General features: G+C 39.7%; 1 protein-coding gene across 5 annotated transcripts in view; it reads left to right on the top strand.

The window, feature by feature from the left end:
- Nucleotides 1-26,971, top strand: part of BTBD7 (BTB domain containing 7) — a 49,632-nt gene that overhangs the window by 16,216 nt on the left and 6,445 nt on the right. For 3 of the 5 annotated variants that reach the window (XM_021541315.3, XM_085582298.1, XM_085582297.1), the window contains 10 exons: nucleotides 2,383-2,568; nucleotides 6,547-7,626; nucleotides 15,893-16,101; nucleotides 17,247-17,322; nucleotides 19,555-19,715; nucleotides 20,009-20,152; nucleotides 20,381-20,494; nucleotides 21,975-22,164; nucleotides 25,479-25,657; nucleotides 26,303-26,731. In XM_021541315.3, coding sequence (XP_021396990.1) covers nucleotides 2,487-2,568; nucleotides 6,547-7,626; nucleotides 15,893-16,101; nucleotides 17,247-17,322; nucleotides 19,555-19,715; nucleotides 20,009-20,152; nucleotides 20,381-20,494; nucleotides 21,975-22,164; nucleotides 25,479-25,657; nucleotides 26,303-26,731 — 2,664 coding nt within the window. In that variant the 5' untranslated portion in view covers nucleotides 2,383-2,486. Of the gene's footprint in view, nucleotides 1-795; nucleotides 952-2,382; nucleotides 2,569-6,546; nucleotides 7,627-15,892; nucleotides 16,102-17,246; nucleotides 17,323-19,554; nucleotides 19,716-20,008; nucleotides 20,153-20,380; nucleotides 20,495-21,974; nucleotides 22,165-25,478; nucleotides 25,658-26,302; nucleotides 26,732-26,971 lie in introns of those variants that run through there. The other 2 variants (XM_085582299.1, XM_021541316.4) reach the window with 2 other exon arrangements.

Below are 26,971 nucleotides of genomic sequence, written 5' to 3'. Positions count from 1 at the left end.
CTGCACGCACATGACTTAGCAGTGCATAGAAGTTATGTATTCTAAATTTAGTGAATGAATTCATTCTGCACGATACTCACTTATTACACTTATTAATGTGCAATAATGTTATTGTGGTAAGCCTCCAAATAAAATAATTTTATCGATTGTGTATTTTAGGAATCTTTTATGATGTTCCTTTTTGAGTTTATTTAAATCCTTGTTTGCAAATTCAAGCAGTGGTGGCTAATGGTATTGAACAGTTGTATATATGCCTTGATTGTGTTCCTTCCATCTCTTGGCATGTATTTATTGCCAAGGGGAAGGTATCAACTTCAAACCTGGGACTTGTTTCTGAATATTGAGTGCTTACTTATATAAAAAAAGAAAAACCCAACACTTCTTTTTTTCTTCTCTCTTTTACTTAGCTCCTGGGCTCTTTCTGTGTTGGAAAGAATTGAAAACTTTTAGTAGATATCTAATAGACAAGTTATCACACTGTAACTGAATACAGAAAAGTGGAATAACAATAGCATTATTCCAGGACTCAAGTCCAAAATGAACCAAGTCCAATTTGAGGTGAGAAAAGGGAAATTGTTAGGGTATCTGCTCAGATTGCTAGCCTTTACCTGTGAGTAAGTATTTAAACTGAAAGGTGACTTTTACCTTCACAAAGTTTGTCCTGGGTGTAACTAATTTCATCTAGAAATTTATACCGCTTTTAAGCAACATATTCTTGGTGTGTATAGAAATGATTTGGAGTGTCACTGTTCTATGAATTTTTTTTTTCTAAGTGTTTTTTCTTAAGTCTGTGAAGTTCTTCAGAAATGAAGTAGAGATCGACACCATATGGATTCAGTAATCTTTGAATAGCTTATTTCTGCACAAGGGAGAAGATGAGTGCATGCAATGGCTAACACTGAACTGATGCAACAGCTTGTGTTTGCTGAGAAGATTTACTGGTATTTGCAGGTGTGATGTTGCCTATTTTGGTTGTGCTCTGGTTCTATCTTGATCCTGAGTAGGCTTCTGTCCATGTAGGAGGGTGTTTTATCTTTGTTTCCTGATGAGCAGCAAGCTGAATCTGCATAGAGACAAGTTCAGGGTTGTATGCAGTTGAGATGACCTGGCTGGCTGGCTAGGGAGGGCAGGCATGGGAGCTCCCTTGGCTCATTTACAAGCCTCTAGTTGGCTCAAGCTGGCTTGAAAGCTGCTGTGGTGGTTTTATGGTTGTGTCTCCTGCCCTAGCAGAATTCCACTGGTGCTCAGCAGGCTGCAGCTATGTGAGGCCACCCTGGGATGTGCACAGCCAGAGCAGCAATTCTGCCTGATAGCCACATCTGTAAAGCCAGGTTTTCAAACCATTCCCTCCTCTTCCTCCTCATGTACCCGGCCCTCAAATCCTGGAGCACTTGTTCCCCTCACCTCAGTGCCTCCAGCAATCTGCAGCCTTCTTCTTCCTGGCCTTTCACTTTCTGCTCCCAAGGATCTGCACTTTGAAACGTGCACTTGCATGTCACTTTCTTGGCCAATTCAACATGCCAGAGACTACCAAGAAAGGAAAAAAATTCAGAAGCATATAGCAAATCTATATGTGTTCACAATATTCAAGGGAATCTAAAAGATTCTTAGCATAGACTTTACCTTTCTATTATTCTTTATCTTCATGTTTGTGTTTTGGAAGGGGACACAAGTGTTCAGTTAACAGCGGTTCTTCATGTGGTAACTTTCATTTTTCAGTATTAGTATTTTAACACTGCTAATATTGGAATAAATGAGAACATCTTTGTCGTATGTTAGCAATGAGTCCTTGTTCAATTCACCTCAGAACTGATTTCTAAGATGTTTTCAAGTGCCAAAAAAACCCATTTAATGAATCCTTAATTGCCTTATTTTTGCCATTTAAAATGTATTTCTAGGTATTCTCAATTCTAAATTTGAAAAGCAGTACTGAATGAGAACTATGTAAATGTAATGAATAAAAAGTGCAGCTGAAATAAGTCAGGACGGTATAATCTCAAACAGGACTGGTTTATTTAGCATTCTGAATCAGTATAGCTCAGTTTGGGATTTTTTAACTATATGGGAATAGGTATAAACATGTACGAAGAGTCTTTCTTGGTATAGTCAAAGGAGAGTACCTTAGCTAAAAGTTTGATAGCCATCCTGTTCCATTTTGCAATTTATCATATGATTTGTGAATAGTTTGGAAAATTACAGGTTATTGTGGGGGAAAAAAGTATTTCTGATCTTGGTTTAATCATTCAAATAAAAGGGTATATTGGAAGTGTTTTGAGGTTTTATGAAAATACTGTGTGCTGGAAGTTGAGTTTATTTTATCTAAATCATGTAACATTTAGTGACAAATAATGAAGTTACCTATTTGGTGTTTTTCTTCTTCAGAAATGGAGGAACAGAATGCTGGACGTGGGATTGAAGATTTATAAAGGATTATGGGATTATACATTGAAGAGCCAGCAGGCGGGATGCCTGAGTGACTGAAGAAAATGGGTGCTAATGCATCTAACTACCCTCACTCGTGTTCCCCAAGGGTAGGGGGAAATTCACAGGCACAACAGACATTCATAGGTAACTCTTTTTGGTTATCTTGTCACTTACATCAATGACTTGGTGGATTGTGTATGTGCTGGATTTGATTTACTTGCAGAAATGTTATGGAGAGCTGCTATTTTCTAGGTCACCAATTTGAATCCATTCAAGCTCAATCGTGCATGAAATTCAGTACTGTCCATCTGTTTGGCCTGTGTATGCAATGAGTTGATCTGCCTTTTGCCAGCAAGCAGTTGCCAGATTATTTAAATAAACGAAGTGGAGTTTTTTATAATTAAACCATGCATGCTACTTTTCCTGGTTCAAGAGCAGTTGCTTTCTGTTAATACCATACTGTTTTCTACTCTTCCTCAGAATTTCTGTCAAACTGTGTCAGAGCATGTAAAACCCTTGATCATCATTATTCATTGTAATATTGATGTTGTGTCCAAGTGAATTACCTCATTATTGCTAGAAGGGATATCTCTGGTAATAAACCTGTAATATTAACAAACAGGCTTCTCTTCCTGTTTCTGTGAAAGGGAAAGTGGGTGCTTACTGTCCTAACAGTGTTACTTACAAGCCAGGATCTTGCTTAGCTGAAGACATGTGTTGAAGTGCCCTTAAGAAAGTATTTTCTCATCCTAGTTATAACTGGGGCAGGCATTACCTTTATGTGTTTTTCAGTCTAGTACAAAGAGACCTCAGTGTAGATCTAAGTACTGTCACAGTATAAATAATAAACAGCTATGTTATGAATCTGAAAGAAGGCAGTCTCTGAGAAGATAAATATTCCTTAAAAAACACCCAACCCTGACAGCCTGAAGAATGATCTTAGTGGTAAATAACATCAATAGTTTATAAATGCTTTTCTCCTTTATGCTTCAGCTTGCAACACTGCATAAGTAGTTATTGATATTCAGTGTTGCTTCTCTTTTTAATCACCGTTGAAAGCAGAGTGACATCCTTAGCAGAGGAAAAATTGACTCATTTTGTAAATTTTCTTTTTCTGAGCTTTCATGGCATTCCTAGCTCTGAGGTCTCATTTGAGGACAGACCACAAACTGTTACATTTAAGGATGTGTGTGCTGTCACAGCATGTCAAGGAAGAACTTTTAGTCCTAACATTATGGATATTCATGTTGTAAAATTTCCCTCGAGGGTTTATATATTTTCAGTGTATCATAAAATATTTGCTAGCAAAAGATTTCCTCTAGTCTGCATATATGCTTTCTAAAATGTGGCTAAAATGCTTTTCTTATGTAGCTTGGTGTTTTTTTAATCTGCCCCTATACTGAATGAAGAAAAACACTTAGAGGCCTTGAAACAGGCAGATTTGCGGGCTGAAACACCTTTTGAGCATATTTGAAGAGATTTCCAAAGGCTACATTAAATTCCTGAGAAACTTTCTACATGGTATGTGGAAGGTTTAGTTGATGCTTTTCATTATTAAACTCAAAATAGAAACCCATAATGTAGTATGTCACAAGGCATTTATTATCACCCCCCCCTCCCTTACCTGTGGGAAATTGTGGCTGAGACTCATTTTGAGGAAAACCTAAAAGCATGTGCTTGTCTCATCTTAGGGAAGGCAGATGAGCATTCTGGGTAAAATTTTTGCTGAAAATATCCTGATATTATGGGGTTCCATGAATGTGCTATTTACAGCACATGGGTACATCTCTTCTTTGTGGCATTTTTCTCTTTCTCATTTTGATTTTTGTTTGCATGATTGGTTTTTGTAGCTGTCTCAGTAGAAAATAGGTGTATCCTAAAATTGATAACTGAGAGTCTCATCACTTGCCAGAATAATAATGTTTTAATGTTATATCAGCTTTTACATGTTTGGGATTTAGGTGTTGTGAGGTTTTATTCGTTTGGTGGGAGGGTGGGGGGTGTGTTTGTTTTTATTGTATTGTGGGGTTTTTTATGTAGAAGGCATTAGATCTATTTACTGCCCTAAAGGAGAACTAGGGGATGGAGTTATAATAGCTGTAAAATGTGTATTAGTTGCCTCATTCCTGGAAACTGGATTTAGGCCTGTGGGTTTGTTTTGAACATGCTATTTTGCCATTAAAGCACTGCGCCATGTTTCATGCTAAATGTAGGATGGATGCTGAAGTCTGAGAACTGATATGGCAAAGGAGTTTCATAGTGTGAGCACCTATTGTTAGTTGACTTCATCCTAGTTTGCTAATAGCTTGTGAAGAGGAGATACATCAGTAAAAATAGTGTAGTACACTTACTGGAAAATAATACTTTAGTTTTAGCAAAAGCTTAATTAGTAATCTTCTTGCTGTTTTGTCTGCAGCATTCAGGAGGAGGATTTCACACCATTTCCTAGGGTGGTGCATCTGTTCAAGATGTTTGCTTTTCTAAATAGAACTCTATAATTAGATATTAAAATGTGTGGGCATGCAAAAGACTAAACAGATCCCATTTTTCATTGTCAAGTTCCCAAGCAGCTTCCCGTGGCAGTCAGCTGTTCCTGTAAATATTTGTCTGTCCCAAGCTGGTTATGGTCTAGGGGCATGAAGGAGCAATTGTTTCTGAACAGCATTTGATAGATTGGTACCTTTCAGTATAGTACTGAGTAATAATTTTCTTTTTCCTAATTTTAATGCTGCTACCTTATGAAGGAATACAAGCAGCCCAAAAACATTCTCTTCCAGTTTCTTTCTTTGAGGGCTGTGGAGCCACCAGCTGTTGTGAACCCAGAGAAGCTATGATGGTGCATCTCTGTTTCTTACAAAAAGCAGTTGTGTGGTAGTGCTTTTGTAGCAGTGCTTTATCTGTTTCTAAGGGTTAATAGCACTGTTTGCAGTACATCCAAAGTTAACTCTTGTAAGTGGCTCAGAGTACACAAAGATTTGAATGGCGTTATAGTATTTTGTGGTGATTCATGTGGAAGTAATACCTCACAGCAGCCTTTAGGGAAGAAGGAAATTGAGACTTGTGGTGTCCTAGTTTTTCTTCAGTGGAATGTTAGAGAATGTTCTGCACTCAAATTTGCCATTAGAATGCAATGTACTTCAAATAGAAATGAGCTGGCATGTTCTCTGGAAAGAGAATCTGTCATTATAGAGTGACCAAAGTGTAGTTATGCTTCTATTGTGAAATGTATCTTTTTAAATGAAGGGGAAATTCTACGCTTGTCTCTATCAGCAGGAGGCTGAATCTCTCCTTTTCTATTGTCATATCTCGTATAGCGTGTGGAAGGAATTTTTATGGTGGATTTTGCAGCACAACTTCTTTGTTGAAGTTGTCTTGAGTTACTCCTGTTATTTCATTTAACTTTATATTCTTTTCACTTCTTGAAATTTCAGTATGATAAATAACATGTTGCCTGATCAAGCAAATTTTAAACTTGGATGAAATGCTTAGATGTCTTTTCTCAATTAAGAAAAGGCCCTTCTCAAAGTTTTTACTAATAGAAGAATCATAAAACTGCTGCATTGCATGATTTGTGGGAGTTTTAATTAGCTTTAATTTCTTGTGGCTACAACTATCTGACACCAGGTATGCGTCTGTTGTTTTAGTGAGGCTTAATGCTAAGATAGAATTTGAAAACAGTTTGCAGGGGGGATTGCTAGTATTTCACTGAGATATTAGGCTTAGAAAAAGTTAATACAATTGCACTTTTAATGTTAAAACTGCAATATTCTCTTCCTGCTTAGATAAGTGTACCATATGCTATAGAGCCGCATCAGCTGGCACTGCTTGGTTCTTAAAAATGAATATATTTTTAAAAAACCCAACCAAGCAAAAAAAAATTAAGAAACCAAACCAGAACACCCTGAAAGCCAGCAAACTATGAATTTTGTAGATGAAAATAAAAGTCTTTGTTCTTAATGGCCAAAAAAGGCTTCGGTCAGGTTTTCAGTTGTTAAATTGTCTGATGTGAGGAGAAGGAAGAACTGTATAACTTGCAGAATCATTGATGGAGTATTTAGGTGTTATGGACCTTCCTTTTAAATTTAAAGGATAAATATGTTCAATTTTCCTTTTTGCCTTTAGGGACATCATCCTACTCTCATCAAGGTTTTGGCTGTGAATCAAAGCTCTATAGCCTTGACCATGGCCACGACAAACCTCAAGACAAGAAAAAGAAAACCTCTGGCCTTGCCACCCTCAAAAAGAAGTTCATTAAGCGTCGGAAATCGAGCCGATCTGCTGACCATGCCAAGCAGATGCGTGAGCTCCTCTCAGGCTGGGATGTCAGAGATGTTAATGCGTTAGTAGAAGAATACGAAGGAACATCAGCCTTAAAGGAACTTTATCTACAAGCTAATTTGGCAAGACCAGAAGCCAGGACGCTACAAAAAGACATGGCTGAACTTTATCAATACAAATATTGTACTGATGTAGACTTAATATTTCAAGAAACTTGCTTTCCTGTGCATCGTGCAATATTGGCGGCAAGATGTCCATTTTTTAAGACGCTGCTTTCTTCCTCACCAGAGTACGGGGCAGAAATTATAATGGATATTAACACAGCTGGCATAGATATGCCTATGTTTTCTGCTTTGTTACACTACCTTTATACGGGCGAGTTTGGAATGGAGGATTCAAGATTCCAGAATGTTGATATTCTTGTGCAGCTTAGTGAAGAATTTGGAACACCAAATTCCTTGGATGTTGACATGCGCGCATTGTTTGATTATATGTGCTACTATGATGTGGTTCTTAGCTTTTCATCCAACTCTGACTTGGTTGAAACTTTTGGTGGAAGTCAGAACTGTCTAGATGAAGAGCTCAGAGCTCACAAAGCCATTATTTCATCACGATCTCCCTTTTTCCGTCACTTGCTGCAGAGAAGGATACGAACCGGTGAAGAAATCACGGACCGAACTCTACGGACTCCAACTAGAATTATATTGGATGAATCTATCATACCAAAAAAATATGCTAAAGTTATTTTGAACTGTATGTATACAGACGTGGTAGACCTCTCCGTTTTGCACTCCAGTCCTTCGGTGGGCAGTTTAAGTGAAGTTCAGGCTCTTGTAGCAGGAAAACTAAACATGACTAGGGCTGAAGAAGCCATGGAACTTTATCACATAGCACTGTTCTTGGAGTTTAACATGCTTGCACAAGGTATGTAATACTGTCCTTGCTGTAGAACATATGACCTTATTATAACAAGTTTTAGCAATTTTGCAGTGTAGAGATGCTTGTTGTTAGCTGTCAGTGGCTGACAGTTCCTTTAGAAATTGAATTTGTTTTCTCTCTGTAGGTTGTCAATAATGCATCTATTTTCTAGGGACAGAAGCGATACCATGCAAAAGATTTAGTTGTGTGGTGCATAGTTGTTGAAGCATGTTAATTTTTATCAAGTATGTATAACTGGTTTTGATATTTCTAATGCTTATCTCCTTTCTGTGATCCATTTTCTTGATGTAAACTACAGAGAGATCCTTGCTGAGAGGAGTAAATATTTAGACTTGTTAGGAAGTATCCGTATATGTTAACAGGGTGGTAAACTTGAATGACTATTTCTGTATTTATGTCAAAGACACCAACCCTGCAGTCTTGCTGTTGGAAGGAAAACTTAAACAGCTTAATTGCAGTAGTCTTAGGTCTTTAATATCTGCCCATCTATGAACAGAACTGAAGGCAGGGTCAGTCACTATTTTCAGACATAAATTTTAGAAAGTTTTACTACTTCTGTTATTCTTGAAGATCATTGAAATCTTGATTACATACAACCTACTGACCTGCATTACTGCAATCTCAGATGAGTTGTCCAAGCGCTGAGCAGTGAGCTAATGGTGCTTCTTGTGGTGGCAGGAGGTTTGCCCACAGTTTTGTCTGTTGCTGTTTGAGCTATTAGTGGCCATATGATCTATAATGAAGTATGGGAATTGCTTCAGGCCTTACTGATGGGGAATAAGAATTTTACTTTTGAGCTGAGAGAGGGAAAATGGAACTCACTGGTATATCAGGAACATATGTTTAAATTAGTTTAATTTTTTTTTACAAACATAACTTTTTACAGTAGGTCTGTACATTCATAACTTCTAGCTGTCAAATTAAGTTTGACAAGATTGAAACATTATATTGTAAGCTATAAAGTAGTTCTGAGTAAGATAGGAAATTTGATAAAAAGTGGGCAGGAAAGGGCAGTATAAGCACTGCAGGAAGAGGTCATATTTTTAATGAGTTCTCCTAATAGTTACATGAAACTGAGAGTGATAAGGATATGAGAAACTAATAGAGCTACTGTAGTTAACGTGGAGTTTGGCATTAGGAAACAAATTTTCAGATTGTGCTGAAATAATTGTACTGCAATAAAACTGCAGATCAAAGGGGGTGTGTTTTCTGAGGCAACATGCTGCAGGATGCAATTGGGCTGTTCTTAGGCTCAGAATCATCCAGTCTCACAGCAGCCCATGTTGGAAGGGGTCTCTAAGGATCATAGGATCAAACATATCCAAGTGAGACAGTGAGCCTAGGTGACATTGTCCAGCATTCTGTCCAATCATTTTTTGAAAACCACCAGTGATGGGGACTATACTGTGTCCCTGGGGAGATTGTCCTGGTGAAGTGATTGTTCTCATTGCAAAAACATTTTCTGTTTAGATGTTTTCCAGTGCAATTTTTACCTGTTGCCCCTTTGTGTGGCAGAGAAGAGAACCTCTGTCCTTTTTATAGCTGCCCTACAGTAGCTCAAGGTCTGGGAATACTGTGACAGGGACCCTTGAGCCTTCTGTTCTTGAAGGAGAAGAGACATAATTTCCTTCAGTCTTTCCTTGTAGGCTAAGTTCTCCAGTACTTTGATCAACACCATGTCCCTCCTTCAGATCCTCTCTTCTCTATGTACATCTTTCTTACTTCTGTTGTTTCCTTCTCAGTACACCTAAAAGCTTAATGTCTCAGAAGGCAAGAAGTTTTATTGTAGCTGAACTATGGTATTGAGTTAATTTCTATATGATATGCACAAGCTAATAGTACTTGACAACAACTCTGTAGATCAGCTGAAAACCAGAAAGGAAACTGAGTTTAAATTAAAGAGGTGATGCAGTTTCTCAATATTGGTGCGTGCACAAGTACTAAAAGGATTTAACGTGGTCAGGGAATACTAGTGAGAGAATTAAATAGTGAATGAAACCCTCAGTGAGACACTGAATAATTATGCAGTATTTCATAAATGAACATGGTGCAATTCTTTTCTTCAGATTGGAAACCTAAACTGCAACAACTGTGATCTGGAGGTGCTCTGATGAAGCAGTGTCAGTTATAGCAAAGCAGAAAAGCAGTGACAGAGAACTTTCAAGAGAAACTGAAGTAAACTTATAGATAGGAAAATAGCTTTTATTTTCTATGTTAGTAAATACTGAAAAATGAGGTGATATTTTATTTGGTGCAGAGTTTGTTTCTGCTCGCTTTGAGTTCACTTGGATCAGCATGTTATTAACTGACATTCTTCAGTAATGCACTACAGAGCATTGCTGCCTTGGAATGCATATTCTATGAGTCAGTGGTAACAAGATCTCTACTTTTTCCTGGAAGTTTTCCCTCAGTACTACCTCTAGGAGAGTAATAAGCAAGGCAGCAGCAGGAGCTGCACTGGGCTTGCACCTCAGCAGCACACTTGAGTGGCTGGAGCCCATGAGTGCAGCAGTGCAGGCTCTGTCTTGGTGGCCCTCTGGATGAACTGGAGCTGTAGTGTTTTGGCAGAGTGATGGGGAAGAGGCAGCATTGTGTAGGTGTTGGAGGCCACTGAGCAGGCAGTTCTCCTGACACCTCTTGGCATGGATCTCTGGCAGTGTTTTTCCACTCTGTGGTGCAGCAGGTGTCCAGCTCTCCCCAAGTACTGACTGATCCCATCAGCTGGTATTTGCAGTAGCTGATGTCTTAAGTTTCTTCTCTAGATTTCCACACCCTTGGCTGAAGTCTTTTGTTTCAGTTCACTCCTGCTGGCCAATTACAAACTTGTGAAGGCTTGTCTCCCTGGTTTCATGGAAAATATTTTGGGCTTATTATGTTAAGTCTGGGTTCTCTTTCCAGTTCATTTTTCTGGCTTCCACTCACTTTTGCCTGGGTGTTTGTAACTGAGTGTCAAGTGAAATTGATGTATTTTAAAGCTTCTGATCAGCTGTTTTTATTTTCAACAGATTTTAGTTTGATTTGTCTTCAGGGACCTTTCTAAGTATCCAGATGTTGTAATTTTTCTTCTGTTTCAGCATATGATTCAGCTTTGACTATTTCCGTGGAAATTTTCCCATTCCTAACACAGTGAATGCTAACACACTCCTTTTTCAGATTATTATGATTTAATAGATGACTTCCCTATGGTGAAGATGGTGATGAGTACGTGAAGAGTCTTTACTGTCAAAGTAAAGCAGGACAACCTTTATCTAGAATTTCCTCTGCCTTAATTTTGATTCATTTTAGCTGAGGATTGTCACTTATCTTTCAAGAGAAACTGAAATTGATCTTTCAAAGAACTAATCAGAAAGCATATCTGGTCAATAGAGCTGATCATACTGAAGTGTATTTGTACCTAATAGGACTGATACTGCTCTTAGGAGTGCTCTGGTGACAGTTTTTACTGTCAAAAGTGAAGCTCTTCAGGGCTCTCACAGAGGCTATGAGCATTAGAGCACTCTCCAGGAGACTGGAGCACATCCCTTAGTGGAATGTTTCTGTGCTCTGCCTGCCTGTTTCTGCCCTCTGCTGCACTTTTTCTTTCATACTACCTTGCTGCTCTCTGTCAGCTGTACTGGTACAATTATTTTAACACATTGATTCACAAAGATTTGGTTTAATACCACTTATCCCTTGTTCTTCTGTAGTACAGTTACTAAAATGAGATCAGTTCCCTAATCCTGTTCATCACACATTGGTAAAATACTCCTCACTTCCAGTCTTACTGTACTGCGCTGCTGTTGCAGGGAAGTTTGATTTCAGGCATATTAGTTTTGTTAGATAGCTATATTATATATGTGAATCCTCTATTCCATCTTGGCCCTGTTACCCACTGTCATGAGTAGTCCCACTGAGGTGGTGGTACAGAATGTTTTGCTGTGATAGGCTTTTGGATACTGGGACCTTATTAAATAATTTTGGCAGAGAACCTTTTCTGTCACCTGATTCAAAGAAGTTTTCTAAAGTAAGACTGACAAAAAACCCCTCAGTTTCCTACTTTTTGCTTTCCTTCACTTTTATTTTAGGTGTTGAATTTACTCTTGACAAATACAAGAACTTGGAAACTTTAAGTGCTGCTGTATCCAGTAGCACAGTGTTGGACCTAGAAGCAGATGTTGCCTGACATCAGAAGTACTCTTGGTGTTAGGAGGGCTGAAATACTGAAGTGCCAGGGATCCTATAAATACACATTCAAAAACTATGGTTCCTGTGATTGCCAGCATGGTCTCTCCTAATGTGACAAACTTAAAAAGCATTGAATAGCTTCTAGATTCCAGTTCAGTGTTAAGATGAATTCTTACTACTTTTTTTTTCATTGGCTAGAGCACAAGGTTAGGTAGAAAGTCTTTACTACAGATTGAGTTAAATCAAGCTAACAGTTGTGTAGTAAAAGGTTTGCTTAATGCCACTTTTGCTAATTTTCGAAGCCAGTTGTCTTGTCTTCAGTGGGTTTGTCAAGTGTCCTGATCCCAAGCCACTAGCTAGAATGCTAAACATGGGCTCAAGGTATTTCTGTCTGGAAGGACTGTGGGGCTGCATGTCGGAGAGAACTCAGAAGCAGACAGGGCCTGATGGTAGGAAGGCTCCATTGGCATCCAGCACAAGGAGTGCATGGAATAGCATAATTTGTGCGAAATGTGATAGTTATCTTTCCTTTTTGTAGATTCCAGGTTGAATCTGTGAAGGATAGTAATGGTCACAGAAGTTTGTGGGACACTGCAAATGGATCTTGGGAAGGTTGTTGCTGCCTGAGTATTAAAAAATAGTATTCACAGGAAAAAAATACTCTATTTCACTGTGAAGAGCAATATTGTGGCTATTAGATGACTACTTTTTTTGCCAAGTGGCTGATTGTTAAAGCAGAAAAAACCTTTGCCAAAGAAGAAAGGAAATTGGATTCCTTCCATAGCTAGAATTGGGTTGCCCCAATTTATTTAAAATCTCAAAAAACACTTATAATTATTACCGTATGCTTACTTCAGAATAAATACTTTTCATAATCCCACACTTCTGACCCATTGCTGAAATTACTTAGGAAAAAGACTGTTTCATTTGCTAGTCATCCTTAATGAGCTTTTCACCTGATGTCATATTATTGTTAGTTGTGCAATTATTGAACTTGCCAGAAGAATTGTGACTGAACTGATGCACTGTTTCTATAAATTGGTGTTGCTCAGATCTTTGGCACTGCATTTCTCATGTATTTTCAGGGGACATGCATCTTTACTTCAAAAATAAATGTCAGATGAAATGCTAGGAATGGCATTAATTTTGAGATAAGTCTCTGCTTTTGTAGTTTGAGTTTCCAGTGTGTGGGTTTACTTTACTGCCTTTGAAATGGAGCAGTCGTTATGTGTGATGTTTAGAGTTCAGGGGAATGCAGTTTCTGCTGAAGTCAGCTTGCATGCAGGCAGAATAATTGCATGCAAAAAATTGTGTCAGGATTTAGCAGGAGATGGCTGAGTGCAGATGACTCTAAATAATGGTTTCAAACTATTTTGTTTCTTATTCATGGGAGTCAAACTCCTCTCTTAAGCAAATTGCAACTAGTCACCGCTTTAATTCACATGCCAGGTTTGCTGCTAACTTAACATTTTCCTTTCTTGAGCCCCAAAAGGAAAGCTGAGAGAGACTCACATGACAAAGTTAAATGCAATGTCAGCCCTTTGCTGTTTGAGTAAAAATGGATCCTTAAGTGGAAAGCTTCAGACTTCATTTACTCTGTGTTTCTGACATATACTGAAGTATTTTGAGCTTTTTTTCATGACAAGTTGTATTTTGGATGGTTTATTTGGTTTTTGTTTGTTTAAGGCTATTTCTCAGATTGTTGACAAGAACTTTTTAAGACTTCAGATTTCATCCTTTAGGAATATGTGAATTCTCCCATCTAGAGGGGGCAGTTTCACTAACTTGTACCTCAACCCACAGAGTGTATTTCAGAACAGTTTTCATCCTCTGCTCTTACCTGCACCAGTGATGACTGGAGTGATGTTCCAAGTGCCTCCAACCCATCTTTGTTGCCTGTGCCCTGCTCATTTAAGGCCAGTGCTTGCCATTCAGGTTAGAGGTCACTATTTGTAATGAGGCATCTGTTCTTTCTAGCAGTAGTAATGATAATAGGTAACCTCATGGCAATAGGTGGCTCTGAGAAGTGCCATACTGTTTCAGTAATGGTGAAGGACAAAGCAGTTGTGTTGAAACACGACTCACCACTCACCCCTTTGTCAGAAGCAAATGGAGAGTCTGTCTGGGGATGCACAGTGTAATGCTGCATGTGCTGCATTGATCAGAAATGTGTGTGCTTTGGGTAGCCCTTCTGTGAATGACTGCATTCAGTCTTCTTTTTCTCAGATGAATCACACATATGGAAAAAAATCAGCCAGCTGCTTGTAGAGGAACATTTAGTTTAAATATGAACTGGTGTAAAACGCATTACTGTTGGAGGCCAGACATTACTCTTATAAATTGCTTTAGAAATTTAATAAGGATTGTGTCCAAAACTGTCTTTGTATTCAAGCATATTCCTGAAAAGCTTAGAAAATGTTATTAAATTAAAATATTAAAATTACCACATTATGGTTGTTATAGTATTGGATACAAATATGTATGTCTAATAGGACACAAATTTATAACAGTCTCATGTTTAAACTGTTGGTTTCTACTACCTTCTTAACCCTCCTGTTTAAATTCCCATTTTTGTGACTTCTTAGTAGCAGCTCCTTTGACAGATTCCCTCCTACTTGAAGAAGCTTGTTCACTTGTTACTACCTACTCCATATCTTTGACATTATTAGTTACAATGGAAATGGAATAAACACTGTATATTCTGTATGCTGCCCTATGTAGAAAAGTAAGATTTTTCTTTTATTTCTGTTAATTGTTGTTAGTGTGTTTCATCTGTATGCAGCCAACACCAAAATATGTAGCATCAGGAGACCTGTCATTGTCTTTACCAGTGTTGAGATTACTGTGCTAAACATGTTTTTACTCAGCTTATTTCTAGAGCTCAGTAATGGAATACACATCCCTTAACAACGAAGTTTAGTTTTTAGGTATCTTTGAAACTGAGAGAAAAATGATGATGTATAAGAAGTAAATTGCAGTGTGGACATGTAGCTCTGAACTGTCTGGGGACCTCTTACAGGCACAGCTGTAATTTTGTGGCTGAAGTGGGTTGAGACTGGAATGTATAATTCTGAGAATTTTTTTTCTTTAAATTGCTATCTTTGTGCTAAACCAGATGTACAAATGAAGTCAACAAAGTGCTATTTGAGACTTCAAGTTATCAATGTTGTGGCGCCATCTCGCTTAACTCTCTAGTCCCACGTACCCATGTTCTCAGCCCTCCCACAGCATGTCTTCCCTCATTTCTTCCAAATCAGCTCCATTTCCCTTCAGGAGTTTTAATTATACTCACTCTCCTTCAGAACATGTGTGCCCTGTCAAAGAGTAAATCCTAATAAATCAGGGGGTAGGAAAAAAGTGTGGCAGACTCTCTGTGAATCTGCCTCCCGTCTGCTTCCCTGTCAGAGAATGCATTCCCTGTCCTGGCACCCTCTGTGCCTGGCTGAATACTGAGGCCATCCTGGTGGCCTGGAGCAGCCATCCACTACTTCCTGCCTTTTCTGTGACTCAGAAAATGATGCTTTGCTGCCCTCATCCTGTACTGAGTAGCTGAGTACCAGCACTGTTACAACTTGTGTTTCTTCTCCTCTGCATGTTCTGTCTCAGGAGCGTCCATGAGCAACGTGATACAGGCAAAAATCCCACCTTTGTTACAGTTCTTGGGTTTCTCTGAATCTGCTGTGAACAATAGAGACTCAAATTCTCAGTGTTAAAATGTGTTAAACACTCAGATTACCAAAGGGGGTTCTGATTGGGTTGAACTAGCTTTCCAGTTGTTTGTCCAGGCATGCCAGCAGTCATGGTGCTTCATGTGCCTTTAAAAAGTGAATAACTGTATAGTTGGAATCATAAACTTAAAATAAAAATTATTGTACTTCTAGTCAAAATGTTTTCAACCTTGAAACTTAAAATAAAAATTATTGTACTTCTAGTCAAAATGTTTTCAACCTTGATCTGTAGGGCACCTGTCTTTACTCTCACTGGGTGTACATAACCCTTCCTATTACAGATTTAGCTACATGTATTATTCCTTCAGGGTCAAAGTGCCTCTGTAACCACACTGTTGATTGCTGCCCTTGTTTGTCAGGCTGTGAAGATATTATTGCTGAGAGCATCTCCCTGGACACCCTGATTGCCATTCTGAAGTGGAGCTCTCAGCCCTACGGCTCCAAGTGGGTGCATCGCCAAGCACTGCATTTCCTCTGTGAGGAGTTTACCCAGGTCATGACTTCAGAGGTCTTCTACGAACTCAGCAAGGACCACCTGCTCACAGCTATTCAGTCTGACTACTTGCAGGTAACCAGCAGTGCAGAAAACAGCTGGTCCTGCTAGAACTAGCAGGATGTGTTATACCATTATTGGAAATGCCTGGCAGTAGTTGATTTTAAATTCTAGGCTGAAGAGAGCTTGTACACACTAAGCATTCCTTTATAATATGTAAAAAAATTAAATGGAAGTAGTGATTAAGAAAATTGTTATATTCTTGGCTTGTAACACAACCCAAATGTGGTATATGCTGTTGCTTAGAAGTCCAATAATAGTTTATAAATGCATGCAAATTATTTTAAACAAAGCATTTCTGAATCTAACATTTGCCTTGACTGTTTAAGAGATTTATAAAATTACGTGGTGGAAATAGTTTTGTTGTAACAACACATGCTCATTTGGGGCAGTGGGAGCTAACAAACTGGAAATGGTTCTGAAAACTCGATTTATTTTCATGGAAAGAGAAAAATACCATCTCTGACAAGTATTGCACAATTTTTTTTAATGACTTGCCTTCAGTGATTGTGTGGTTTTTGGGAGAGGGAACTGTACTGGCCAACAAAGATTCTGGATTTTTGCTGCCATTGCTCCTCAGGGGAGATATCTTTAAAATTATGACCACCCCTTAATAGCTGAAAGATTACTGGATTTTTTTTAATGCATTCATCCCAGTCTTATTTTTTTTGTAAAGGATTAAGTGCTAGAGATAATTTAGAGTGTTTTTTAAAAAGCTTTGTTAACTTGAAGCATTTCAGAAATTACAGTTAATACTACTGTTGATCTTCCATGAGAGCTTATTTTTCTGAATTTGTCATGTTAAACAGAAGTTTGAAAAGCCCAGAAGTAGAACTGCCCCTTTTAATTAAATTTAGTAATTCAAACTTCACAGCTGTAAGTTTCCATACTGAATAAAATTTTTCCTTCTGTACAAAACTTCTTCTCTTCCTAGGGATTCAGTAAGTAATATGAATGTAGAAATTATGGTGGTGATATACCTGTAGTACAGCTTTAAATATTAGGAGAAAGTGGTAAGCAGATCATAAAATGCAAATACTTCATGCTTAGGTGCAACTGTGTTTCTTTAGACCTGTAAAAGACCTGTGATTTTTTTTTTCTTTTGTGTGTGCACATGTGACATTAAGCATGTACAGATTACTGATTTCCTCTTTCTACAGGCAAGTGAACAAGATATTCTTAAATATCTGATTAAATGGGGAGAACACCAGTTGATGAAGAGGATAGCAGATCGAGGTGAGAATCCTTTAAACCATGCAGTACTAAACCAAATAAACCAAAATTTATGGCAGATCTATTTTGTGAGTCATCTGTAACTTAGGGAAATTGAATCTACTTTGTCCCTTGTGTAGTCAAAACAAAGCAAATGCTCTTGCTTTCTTTAAAGGTTTTGTTACCTAAAATGAAAACAGAGCATTCTGAGAGAGATGGGATTGTTTAGCCTGAAGAAGAAAAGGCTTAGAGGGGATCTTAGCAGAGTCTATAAATATCTAATGCCAAAAGCAAAGAAAATAGAGCAGCACTTTTCTCTTGGCACCCAGGACAAGATGAGAGGCAGTGGGGCACCAACTGAAATACAAGAAACTGTGAACATGGTCAGACACTGGCACAGGTTGCCCAGCTGGATGCAGTGAAGGGCAATGTGTTGTACCTTACCCGGGGAGGTGTGGGAAGAGGGCATTGGTTGTGACTGAACTAAACTTTTGAGATCCTTTCAGCCTCTAGGACTGTCTGATTTTGAGGTCTTGTTGTTTTTCTGTTGCCTCAGAATTACTTTTCTTGTAACTAATTCATCAAATAAACCCCTCTGTAGTATCTTGTTACGCAGGCTTCTCACAGTAGTCTTACTCTTAGTTTACTGTGTCAGCCTTTCACTTCAGTTTGAGTGTGTCTCTCTGACAGGAATCTGTGGTAGTGAGAAACAAGCCAACAAGTAGCACCAGTGTTTTCCCTAAAGTAGATGTAAATGTATTTTTATGACCCTAGATGCACATTATTGCTACAGTGGTAATTTCAAGGGCAATCTTACACGTGTTTGATGTGGGAAGTACGTTAAACATGTATGTCCCAAATTACAAATGATAGGATCTTGTAGTTCATCTGCACTACCAAGTGTCAATCACATAATGCCACAAGAGGAACAGAAAGGGAAGAGCTTGCCTGAGTAAAAAGAGAGCAATACTGGTGTAACTACTGCCTTGGGAAGGCTGGCTATGCTTCCGAAATCCACTATTACTGCTTGCAATATAGCTGCTTTGTCATGGACATGTTTTATGAAATGCAACAAAAAGTTAGTTAAAGGATGTGCTTCTAGTGTCCTGAGTAAGTATTTACCTATTTCCAAAACAGGATTTTCCAAGTATTTGTCCTGGGGCACATTGGAACATAATGGAGCCCGTTAAAGAGTAACAGATCTGGGCTGGGGCAGAAGCAGCTCCTTTGGGATCACTGCCCAGCTTCTTTCTCTGGCATTCATTGAGTAAACAGCTCACATCTCTAATCTGGGATCATCAGAAAACACAATAGGCAAAAGCAGAAATAATGGCGATGCCAAATTCTGTCAGATTAGAGACAGATTTAGTCTAGTAATTTCATTTAAATTCCTCAGCGGCACTCCTTGTATTACAGCTCTGAATGTATCATGGTGTCAATGCCACAAAACATTAGAGAATGTAGTGAGCCGTGGCCAAAACTTTAGCTGCATGTACTGAGGGAGGGTGGGTATGTTTGACAGGTTTCCTCAAAGAGGGAATTTAGTCAGTCACATTCAGGTTGGGTACAATATCTAAAATACACGTGGGCTGCATGGTCATCTTGCTGTCTCCAGGAAGATGCCACTATTGGTACAATAGGTGTCCTGTGACGGTGAGAGCAATTTGAGAGGGCTTGACACCATGTTACTGAGGTGGGTTACACAAGGAAGCTAGAATAATGTATCCCTGAGGACTCTTCAGACCTTAATTGGTAGAAAGTGTCATTGAAAACTGCTGGGGAAAGGCAGAGGTGCTACTGGAGAGTCCCTGGGGGAACTGCTGGCAGGGAGGTACAACTGCTTTCATGGCATAGCTCTTCATAGAGCTTTCCAAATGTCTATGTCAAATGCTATTTTTGTATTTTCTGTCTGGCTTACACTTTGAAACTGGCAGCTGTGCCAATGACCCATGCTGGTGTGAACTGAACCTGTCTGTGGATGCTTCATCTAAGATTTTAAGGCATGGGGTAGAATCATAGAATCATTTAGGTTGGAAAAGACCTCCAGGATCATGTAGTCCAACCTTTGATTAAGCCACCACCCTGTGCCATGTTGGGTTGTTAGTTTTGTGGAATAGTGCTGATGAGCCCTACTGATATAGAATGAGAATTTTCCTCCCTTTTCTTTAACCTACCCTGTAAGATAAGCCCTGTGCCTCCCGCTATCCTCTTTAAATTTTCTGATACAAACTTAGCATGTCTTGTTCCTTCCCACAGAGCCTAATTTACTCAGTGGTACTGCTCACAGTGTGAATAAAAGAGGTGTGAAGAGGAGAGATCTTGACATTGAAGAGCTGAGGGAGATCCTGTCTCCACTTTTACCTTTTGTCCGCATTGAGCACATCTTACCCATGAATAGTGAAGTACTGAGTGATGCAGTAAGTCAGTAGTCTCATACAAATACATCTCTGCAAGTTACAGTGTTCAGGTGTGAGGGTTTTTTTGCTTTGGTGGGTGTTAGTTTTGTTTGTTTATTTTAAGGATTAACTTCTAAAATGTTATCATTGAGAGTAATAGATGTGTAAGACCTTTTCTGGTTAGGTTTTGTGTCCTTTAAATCTATCAAAAGGCTAAAAAAAAATCAGTGGTGTAAAGATTCAGTGTAAAGAATGCATTTATTGCAAATTTTTACCATATTAATATTTAAAAAACTCTTTCTTGATTCTTAAAGATGAAGAGAGGCCTGATTAGTACTCCTCCTTCAGACATGCTGCCAACATCAGAAGGTGGAAAGTCAAATGCCTGGCTGCGGCAAAAAAATGCTGGAATATATGTGCGGCCAAGACTGTTCTCACCATATGTGGAGGAGGCTAAGGTAATATCAGCAACACTTGACTGTTCTCCAATTGGAGTCATCAGGGGGTTCTGTAAAGAGGGAAAGATTTTGGGATGTTTTGTCTTTTTACATGTACTGGCCTAAAATACTAACATTTTCAGTTTAACAAGACTTACAAGATTGATCATCAGGCTCAAGTCTCTAGAACTGGTCAGAAAAATTTCAACAAAATTTTTTTTTGTCGAAATTGAAATGTTTGCGAGACAGATCTTGATGAAATTCCACCGGAAACAAAGCAGCGTTCTGAGGGAAACCTCCCTGGTTTCCAGCCAGTTTGCCGGCCCAGCTCCTCGGCAGCCCTCCTGGCAGGCGGATGGCAAGGTGAGAGCCTGAGAGTCCCAGTCTGCAGCTAGTCAGCAACCTTGGTGCCAGCTCTTTCAGGCTCCCCAGCTCCCACCACAGCTGGGTGGAGAACTGCTATTCCACTCGGCAGAGGACTGATGTTTCATCATCTTGTTTAAATCAGAACATACCCAAAATCTTGTGATCCTCCGCAAAATGGAATATATATCCTGTGTCAAATTTGAATGAATTTGTTTCCCTCTCAAGCAGTCGCTTCCCTGTTTAATTTCTTGCATGAGCACTGTCAAGCTGAAGATCTTGTAGGATCTCTGGTGGTGATGTTTGGTGGCAGGGTGGAGATGGTGCTGTGTGGGACAGGAATGTGCCACATTCTGTTGGACAGAATGGGAGTCTTTTGTGTTACTGACCAATGCCACCACTTCAGGTGGCTCTGACTTGACTTGAGAGCTTATGAGTCCCAGCAGTGCAGGTGACAACAGAACAAGAGGATTAGATGAAGCTGTGTACATCCACATCACCTACAGACTCTGACATCTGCTCGGGTGAATGTGGAGCTTTTACCCTGTGCCTAGGAGAGAAAATGTTTTTTAAAGATATAAGATGTTATTAATAGCCTCTTTGAGGGAAGGCAAGAAATAAAACTGCTTTGCATTTGGGCACAGCAGTTAGAGAGCACCAAGTGGCACTAAAATAGCAAAGGAGGATTAGCTGGTAAAATGTTCTCTTTGGATCTTGGATTGCTAAAACTAACAAAAATGTGATAAAAGCTTTTAATCTTAGTTTTCAGGTATACGCTATGGGAGTGGTTTAGTATTTATCCAAAGTAATTCTTACAACCCCCATACCCCCATCAGAATCCCTGCTTGTTAGTACTGGTTTCATATTATGCTGTTAATATTTTTAAATAATTTTAAGGCTTTTTAACCTTAGAGGGAGGACTCTCATACATAGTCTCTGGTAACTTTAGTCCTCCTATAGATAGTTTAAATATTGTGAAATAAAAAAATTGTGAATGAGTGATTTTTTTTTTTTTTTAACTCCTGTGCTAGTCTCCCATTTTTTGAAATAAATTCATTTGATCTTAAGTAAGAATCTTCAAAGGGTAGGCATAAATCTTTTTCTGTTCTTTAGATGTCTGAGGAAAACATTTAGTTTTCAGGCTGGTGCCTTCTACTCAATGGCACAGAAAGCTGAGACTCATAGGCAGGAATTTTCTTAAGTCCAGAGGGTCTGGTTTCGAGTAGGTCAGTTCTAATCTGACAGGGTAAAGAAAGCATCCTTCCCAGACTATTCTCCTGCCTGCTCTTAGCTCAGACTCAGCTATGATCATGACTGGAAAACGGAATAGAAAATGCTGATGTTAATGCTGATGTTGTGTGTGACCTGACAAAGTCACTGTGGTGCAGACATAGTGGACTTGTGTCGCTGGGGCTGTGCTGGCAGCAGTGGCAGTGGGTGTGTGCAGTGCCTTCACGAGGCTCTGGTGCTGTCGTTGCAGTCGGTGCTGGACGAGATGATGGTGGAGCAAACCGACCTGGTCCGCCTGCGGATGGTGCGCATGTCCAACGTGCCCGACACGCTGTACATGGTGAACAACGCGGTGCCGCAGTGCTGCCACGTCATCACCCACCAGCAAGTCAGCACCAACCAGACCAGTCCTCCCTCAGTCATAGCCAACGAGATCCCAGGTGAGCTGCTGATGGCTTCCCGTGCCGTGAGCTCCTGGGAGTGTGTGGGTGCTTGGGCCTGCGGGGAGTGAGTGTCAGTTATTGAACTCCATCATTTCCTTGGAGAGCAGTTCTGCACCAGGAGTAGTCCTTCTGCTTTGGTCTGTCCTAAAGACATTAACTGGTTTTGAATGGCAGAGTAAACAAAACCCTTGGACTGGTTAAACAAGTAGAACACTTGCTAGAGCCTGGCTCTCTATTCTCAGAATTTTCTATAGGGTTCTCAGTTTTCTACAAACCAATTGTCCAATATAGGTAAGATCTGCGAATCTGGAAAATTTCTTTCAAAAATCAAAAGCCAGAGAACATAACTTGTAAGGAAATCAGCTGAACTCAGTATGCCAGAAAAGTACTGGAAATGAGAACTCAAAACACATTCACTTCAATTTACCAAATCTACTTTAGCTTTGAAGCCAAACCAACTTAATTCCTTGTGGAAGAATGTGTCAGAGTACCTTTTATTGGCTCATGTAAATATGGCCTCTCTTGACTTCAGGGTGATTGGTGTGATATTCCCCGTAGGCAAGCCAGGAAAATAGATACTAAATGTATTTTGTCATTTATGCATATGATCTTTTGGTGTCAGACTGGAAGAATTTATCTAGTGGAGTTCTAAAGCATCTAACTCTTCCTGTCTTTCCCCTGTCCCATTAATACTCAGTGTGCATAGAGAAAACACTGGCAAAACTTGCAATTGATGGCAAGTTGGCAGGGTCAGTGGATGTTTTGGAGGGCAGGATTAAATAGCTAAACGACCAAGATTAAATTTTAATTCAGTGACAGAAAATACTGTGCCTATGGCATTCCCCATTTTATAAGCTCTTTGTATATCAATTACGTATCTCTTCAGTCAGCTGTGTTGAGAGGAAATAGATAAACTATTCTTACAGATGCTAGACCCAGGACCAAAGTAATGGATTGAAATTGGTGGAGAATTTAATTTGAAGTGTTAGGAAGATTAGAAACACTAGTTATAAGATTTCTAGGAAAAAATGTAGAGCAGTTTTGATCTGTTTGCTTCTTGTAGTCTGGGAAGAAACTTGATAAAGCTGAAAATGAGCTTCTGAAAATTTCTGTTTGAAAAATTTGATAAAAGTACCAATTGTTTCTTTAGAAATCTTTAGCTCTCAGCAAAACTGTGGCATCTCAGCAGTGCATTATAGTACTTAGACTTCCCTCCCCAGAAAAGTGTAAATATACTTAGCATGAATTGAATATAAACTATTTCATTTAAGATAGGACTTTGATAACACTTTGCTCAGTTCTAATTTCCAAAGAATTTGAGAAAGGCAGCAGGTTCTCAGAGGTCTTCAGTGTTTTGCTAAAGTTCTCATGTTCTTGAAAAAACTGCCTCTGTTGGCAAGCATGAGACACATTTTGACCAATCTGAAACTCCCCTGCATCTTGGTTCTGTACAATTTAATAGGCAGGAATTATTGTCAGTCCCTTGATTGGAACACAGAAATGGGCTCTGAGCCTGGCCAGTAGTTGGAGTGCAGGAATTGTGTCCTGGCAACTGTCTGCTTTGCTCAGTCCTGTAATTAAGCAAAAGAATTGATTGGTTTGCCAGTGCCTTTTTGCTAGAATGGGTAGGTAGGGCCCAGTTAGTGTGAGGAGATTAAAGCCTGTCCCAACCTCTGACTTGTACAGGAATCCATCCTGAAGCACAGAGGGAGCACCAGGGGAGAGCTGGGCAGCATCGCTTCTGCGCCCTTGGGCCAGGCTCAGAGCAGAGGGTGCTTCACAGCCTGGTGCTCCCTGCCTGTCCCTGCCTTCTCCTTGGACCCTCTGCCTGAGGACTCGATTTGCACAAACCTGCTGGCAGTGTGTTTTAGTGCTCTTCCTGCAGCACTATTGTAAAATGAGTTCAGCTGAAGCCTGCTCTAACTTGAGGCCAGGTTCTGCAAGTGGTTGGCCTTCTTTATGCATTTTCCAGTTTCAGTCTGAATTAGAAATCTTGCAGCTGAGATAACTATATTTTTTTATATACATGATCTTTCTTCCATGTGTTTCACATGAATAAAAGTAAAAAAAAAAACCCAAACCAAACCAGGGTTTGAGAAGACAGTATTTTTAATGAAAACCTATCATTTTTATGCCTACTAGCTTGGAGAACTGCTTCAGACTTCTCTTAGATCCTCTTTTTTAAGTATTAGCAAAATGCTGGCTGTAGCTAAACATCTGGCTGCTAAATCAGGCTTTTTCAGAAGAATTTAAGTGTGTGGAGGGTAGAGGACTTATTTACAAGCCTTGAAGACTGGTTATAATGGGTTCCTTCCCCCCTCTCAGTACAGGAACTCCATTGAAGGAGGGAATATTTTGCACACATATACTTTTTCATGTGCTGATGTAAATTTTGTGAAATTGGGACCAGTCGTAATTGTGTGGTGTTTCTCCTTCTCTGTAATGCAAATGTCTTTTCACACTGTTCTTGCTGTATGATCCGTTTAATTTTTATGAGCTTTCATTACAGACATCTGGTCATGGTAATATATAAAACACTTGTAAAGCTGGTAAAGGACCAGAACTTACACACTCAGAGATCTGGATTTGTCTTCTCTGTTTATATGCACATTTTCCTTAGGACAGAAACACCACAGAGAAATATAATTCATCATCAAACAGCAGTAAGAAGTGGCATGAGAAAGTTTTGCAACAGGCTAAATACCCAAAATTATACATGACTTTCTTTTGGAATGGTTTTTAAAAAATTATTTCAATGTGACTGCATAAAACAACATAATTTTAACAGGTTTTTGTTGGCTTACAGTTCATGTAACTTTTGTAAAATGCCCTTTCTCTAGTTACATACTGGTGTTATGGTCTTTTGATTATAGAACTGCTTTAGAAGTATGAAGTATATGCCAAAAAAAAATCAATGAATTTTTGGCCCGTGTAATTCAATAGGGAACATTCAGTTGTTATTTAAGATATCCTGCCTCCACCTTCAAATCATGGAATTCCTACATCATAAGGGGTTTACAAAGAAAGCTGTATTTGTGGCTCATTCTAGCAGAAGCTGGAGAAGTGGTGTATGTTTTTATCATTTGTATTATGTGTGTTATCCCATGTGGCTTAATGATGCTCCATGGAACATGTGTAAGTTAAAAAGTTTTGGCAGAATGCTTCTTAAAAAAAAACAGAAGCCAAGGCAGCCTGATGTTAGATTTTGCTCCTTCTGAATCAATCCAACCATTGCAATCAAACTTACTGTCTTAGAGTTGGAAAAAAAGGACTCTCTCTTATGCCCAGCCCGCTCTCTGTTATCCCTGCAGTTCCCAATCTCCTGGTTGTGAAAGAGATGATCAGGCGGCTGCAGGAGCTGCGCCACACGGAGCAGGTGCAGCGAGCCTACGCGCTGAACTGCGGGGAAGGCGCCACCGTCAGTTACGAGATCCAGATCCGTGTGCTGCGGGAATTCGGGCTTTCTGACGCTGCTGCCGAGCTCCTGCAGGTGTGAAGGATGGCTGTGTGAGAACATCAAGGGCCTTGATTGTGTTCTCTGCAGTAGAGAATACTTGCTGTGTATACACACAAGTGCTTTGAAATGCCTGCATGACTGTCTAGGTGCAAATGCCAGTTGCGTTTTATGTATGTGATTTTATAAAGCTGTAAGTGCAATGCATAAATAGTTTCCTCAAGAGTTATTGCCATTCAAGAGGCTCTTATTGACACAAATTTTGGGGACAAAATAAAACTGCTTAAGAGAGAGTGGATGAGAACAGTGGAACTATAACATGAAACCTAGATTATTATTTATTCTTAAAACAGAGAGGAGAAAAAGTGGTAGCTTATGCTGTAGGTCTGCATAGTGTCGGGACTGGGAAACTGAAAATCCCTCTTCTGTTTATACACTGGTGCTAAAGCACATGTATTTGTTGGTCAACTTACAGTGAATGTGATGCTTCTTGCCTTATTTTAAAAAAACACTAATCCATTTTGCATGGTAGCTGTAGTCACCTTGAGTGTTGGTGAGCTTGTACATAGCACAGGCAGGCAGTTACAGTATTAGCATGTTTCCGAGAGTATTAGTTGGGGACGTTTTTCTAGATGTCTTCCTACTTTGTCTTGTAACATGCTGGGTATTTTGCTTTTGCAGAATCCTCACAAATTCTTTCCCGATGAGCGATTTGGGGATGAAAGCCCACTGCTGACAGTGAGGCAGTCTGGACGATGTCGCGTCAACAGCACTCCCACTGCAGAAACCATGTTTACAGAACTGGACTCTTTCGTGGCCTTCCATCCACCACTGCCCCCTCCTCCACCTCCATACCACCCACCAGCAACTCCTATTCACAACCAGTTCAAAGTGGGCTGGAAACAAAGGGTGCCAAGTCAACATCCCTCCCGTTCCTTTTCTTACCCCTGCAACCACTCGCTGTTCCACTCGCGGACCGCCCCCAAGGCTGCCCCTCCCGTTTACCTGCCCGGCGCCAAGGCGGCGCCTCCCGACTGCACCAACACCGCGGCTCTGGGGCGCCAGACGGTGGCGGCGGCAGCGGCAGTGATGGCAGCTGAGAAACAAGTAGTAAGTGTTGGGATTTCTCCTCTTTTGCCTATTTCTCAAAGTACCTCATCGAAGGAACTGGAGAGAATGCTTATGATGAGGTAACTTGGCTTTGTTAAATAAAATCAGTGTCTTTGTTGGTTAGGAGGTTTTTCTGCCGAACTGTCAGCATTCTCCATCTCAAAGGCGTGCCCTAATCCCTGGGAGAATGAACATTCCAGGGCAGGAGCTTAATTGGAGGGGCAAATGGCACTCAGGAAT

Source organism: Lonchura striata, chromosome 5 (assembly GCF_050655825.1).
Source record: "Lonchura striata isolate lonStrDom1 chromosome 5, ASM5065582v1, whole genome shotgun sequence".
NCBI classification, from domain to species: Eukaryota; Metazoa; Chordata; class Aves; order Passeriformes; family Estrildidae; genus Lonchura; species Lonchura striata.
The sequence above is the reverse complement of the archived record's forward strand: the minus strand, read 5'-3'. Positions and strand labels throughout refer to the sequence as shown.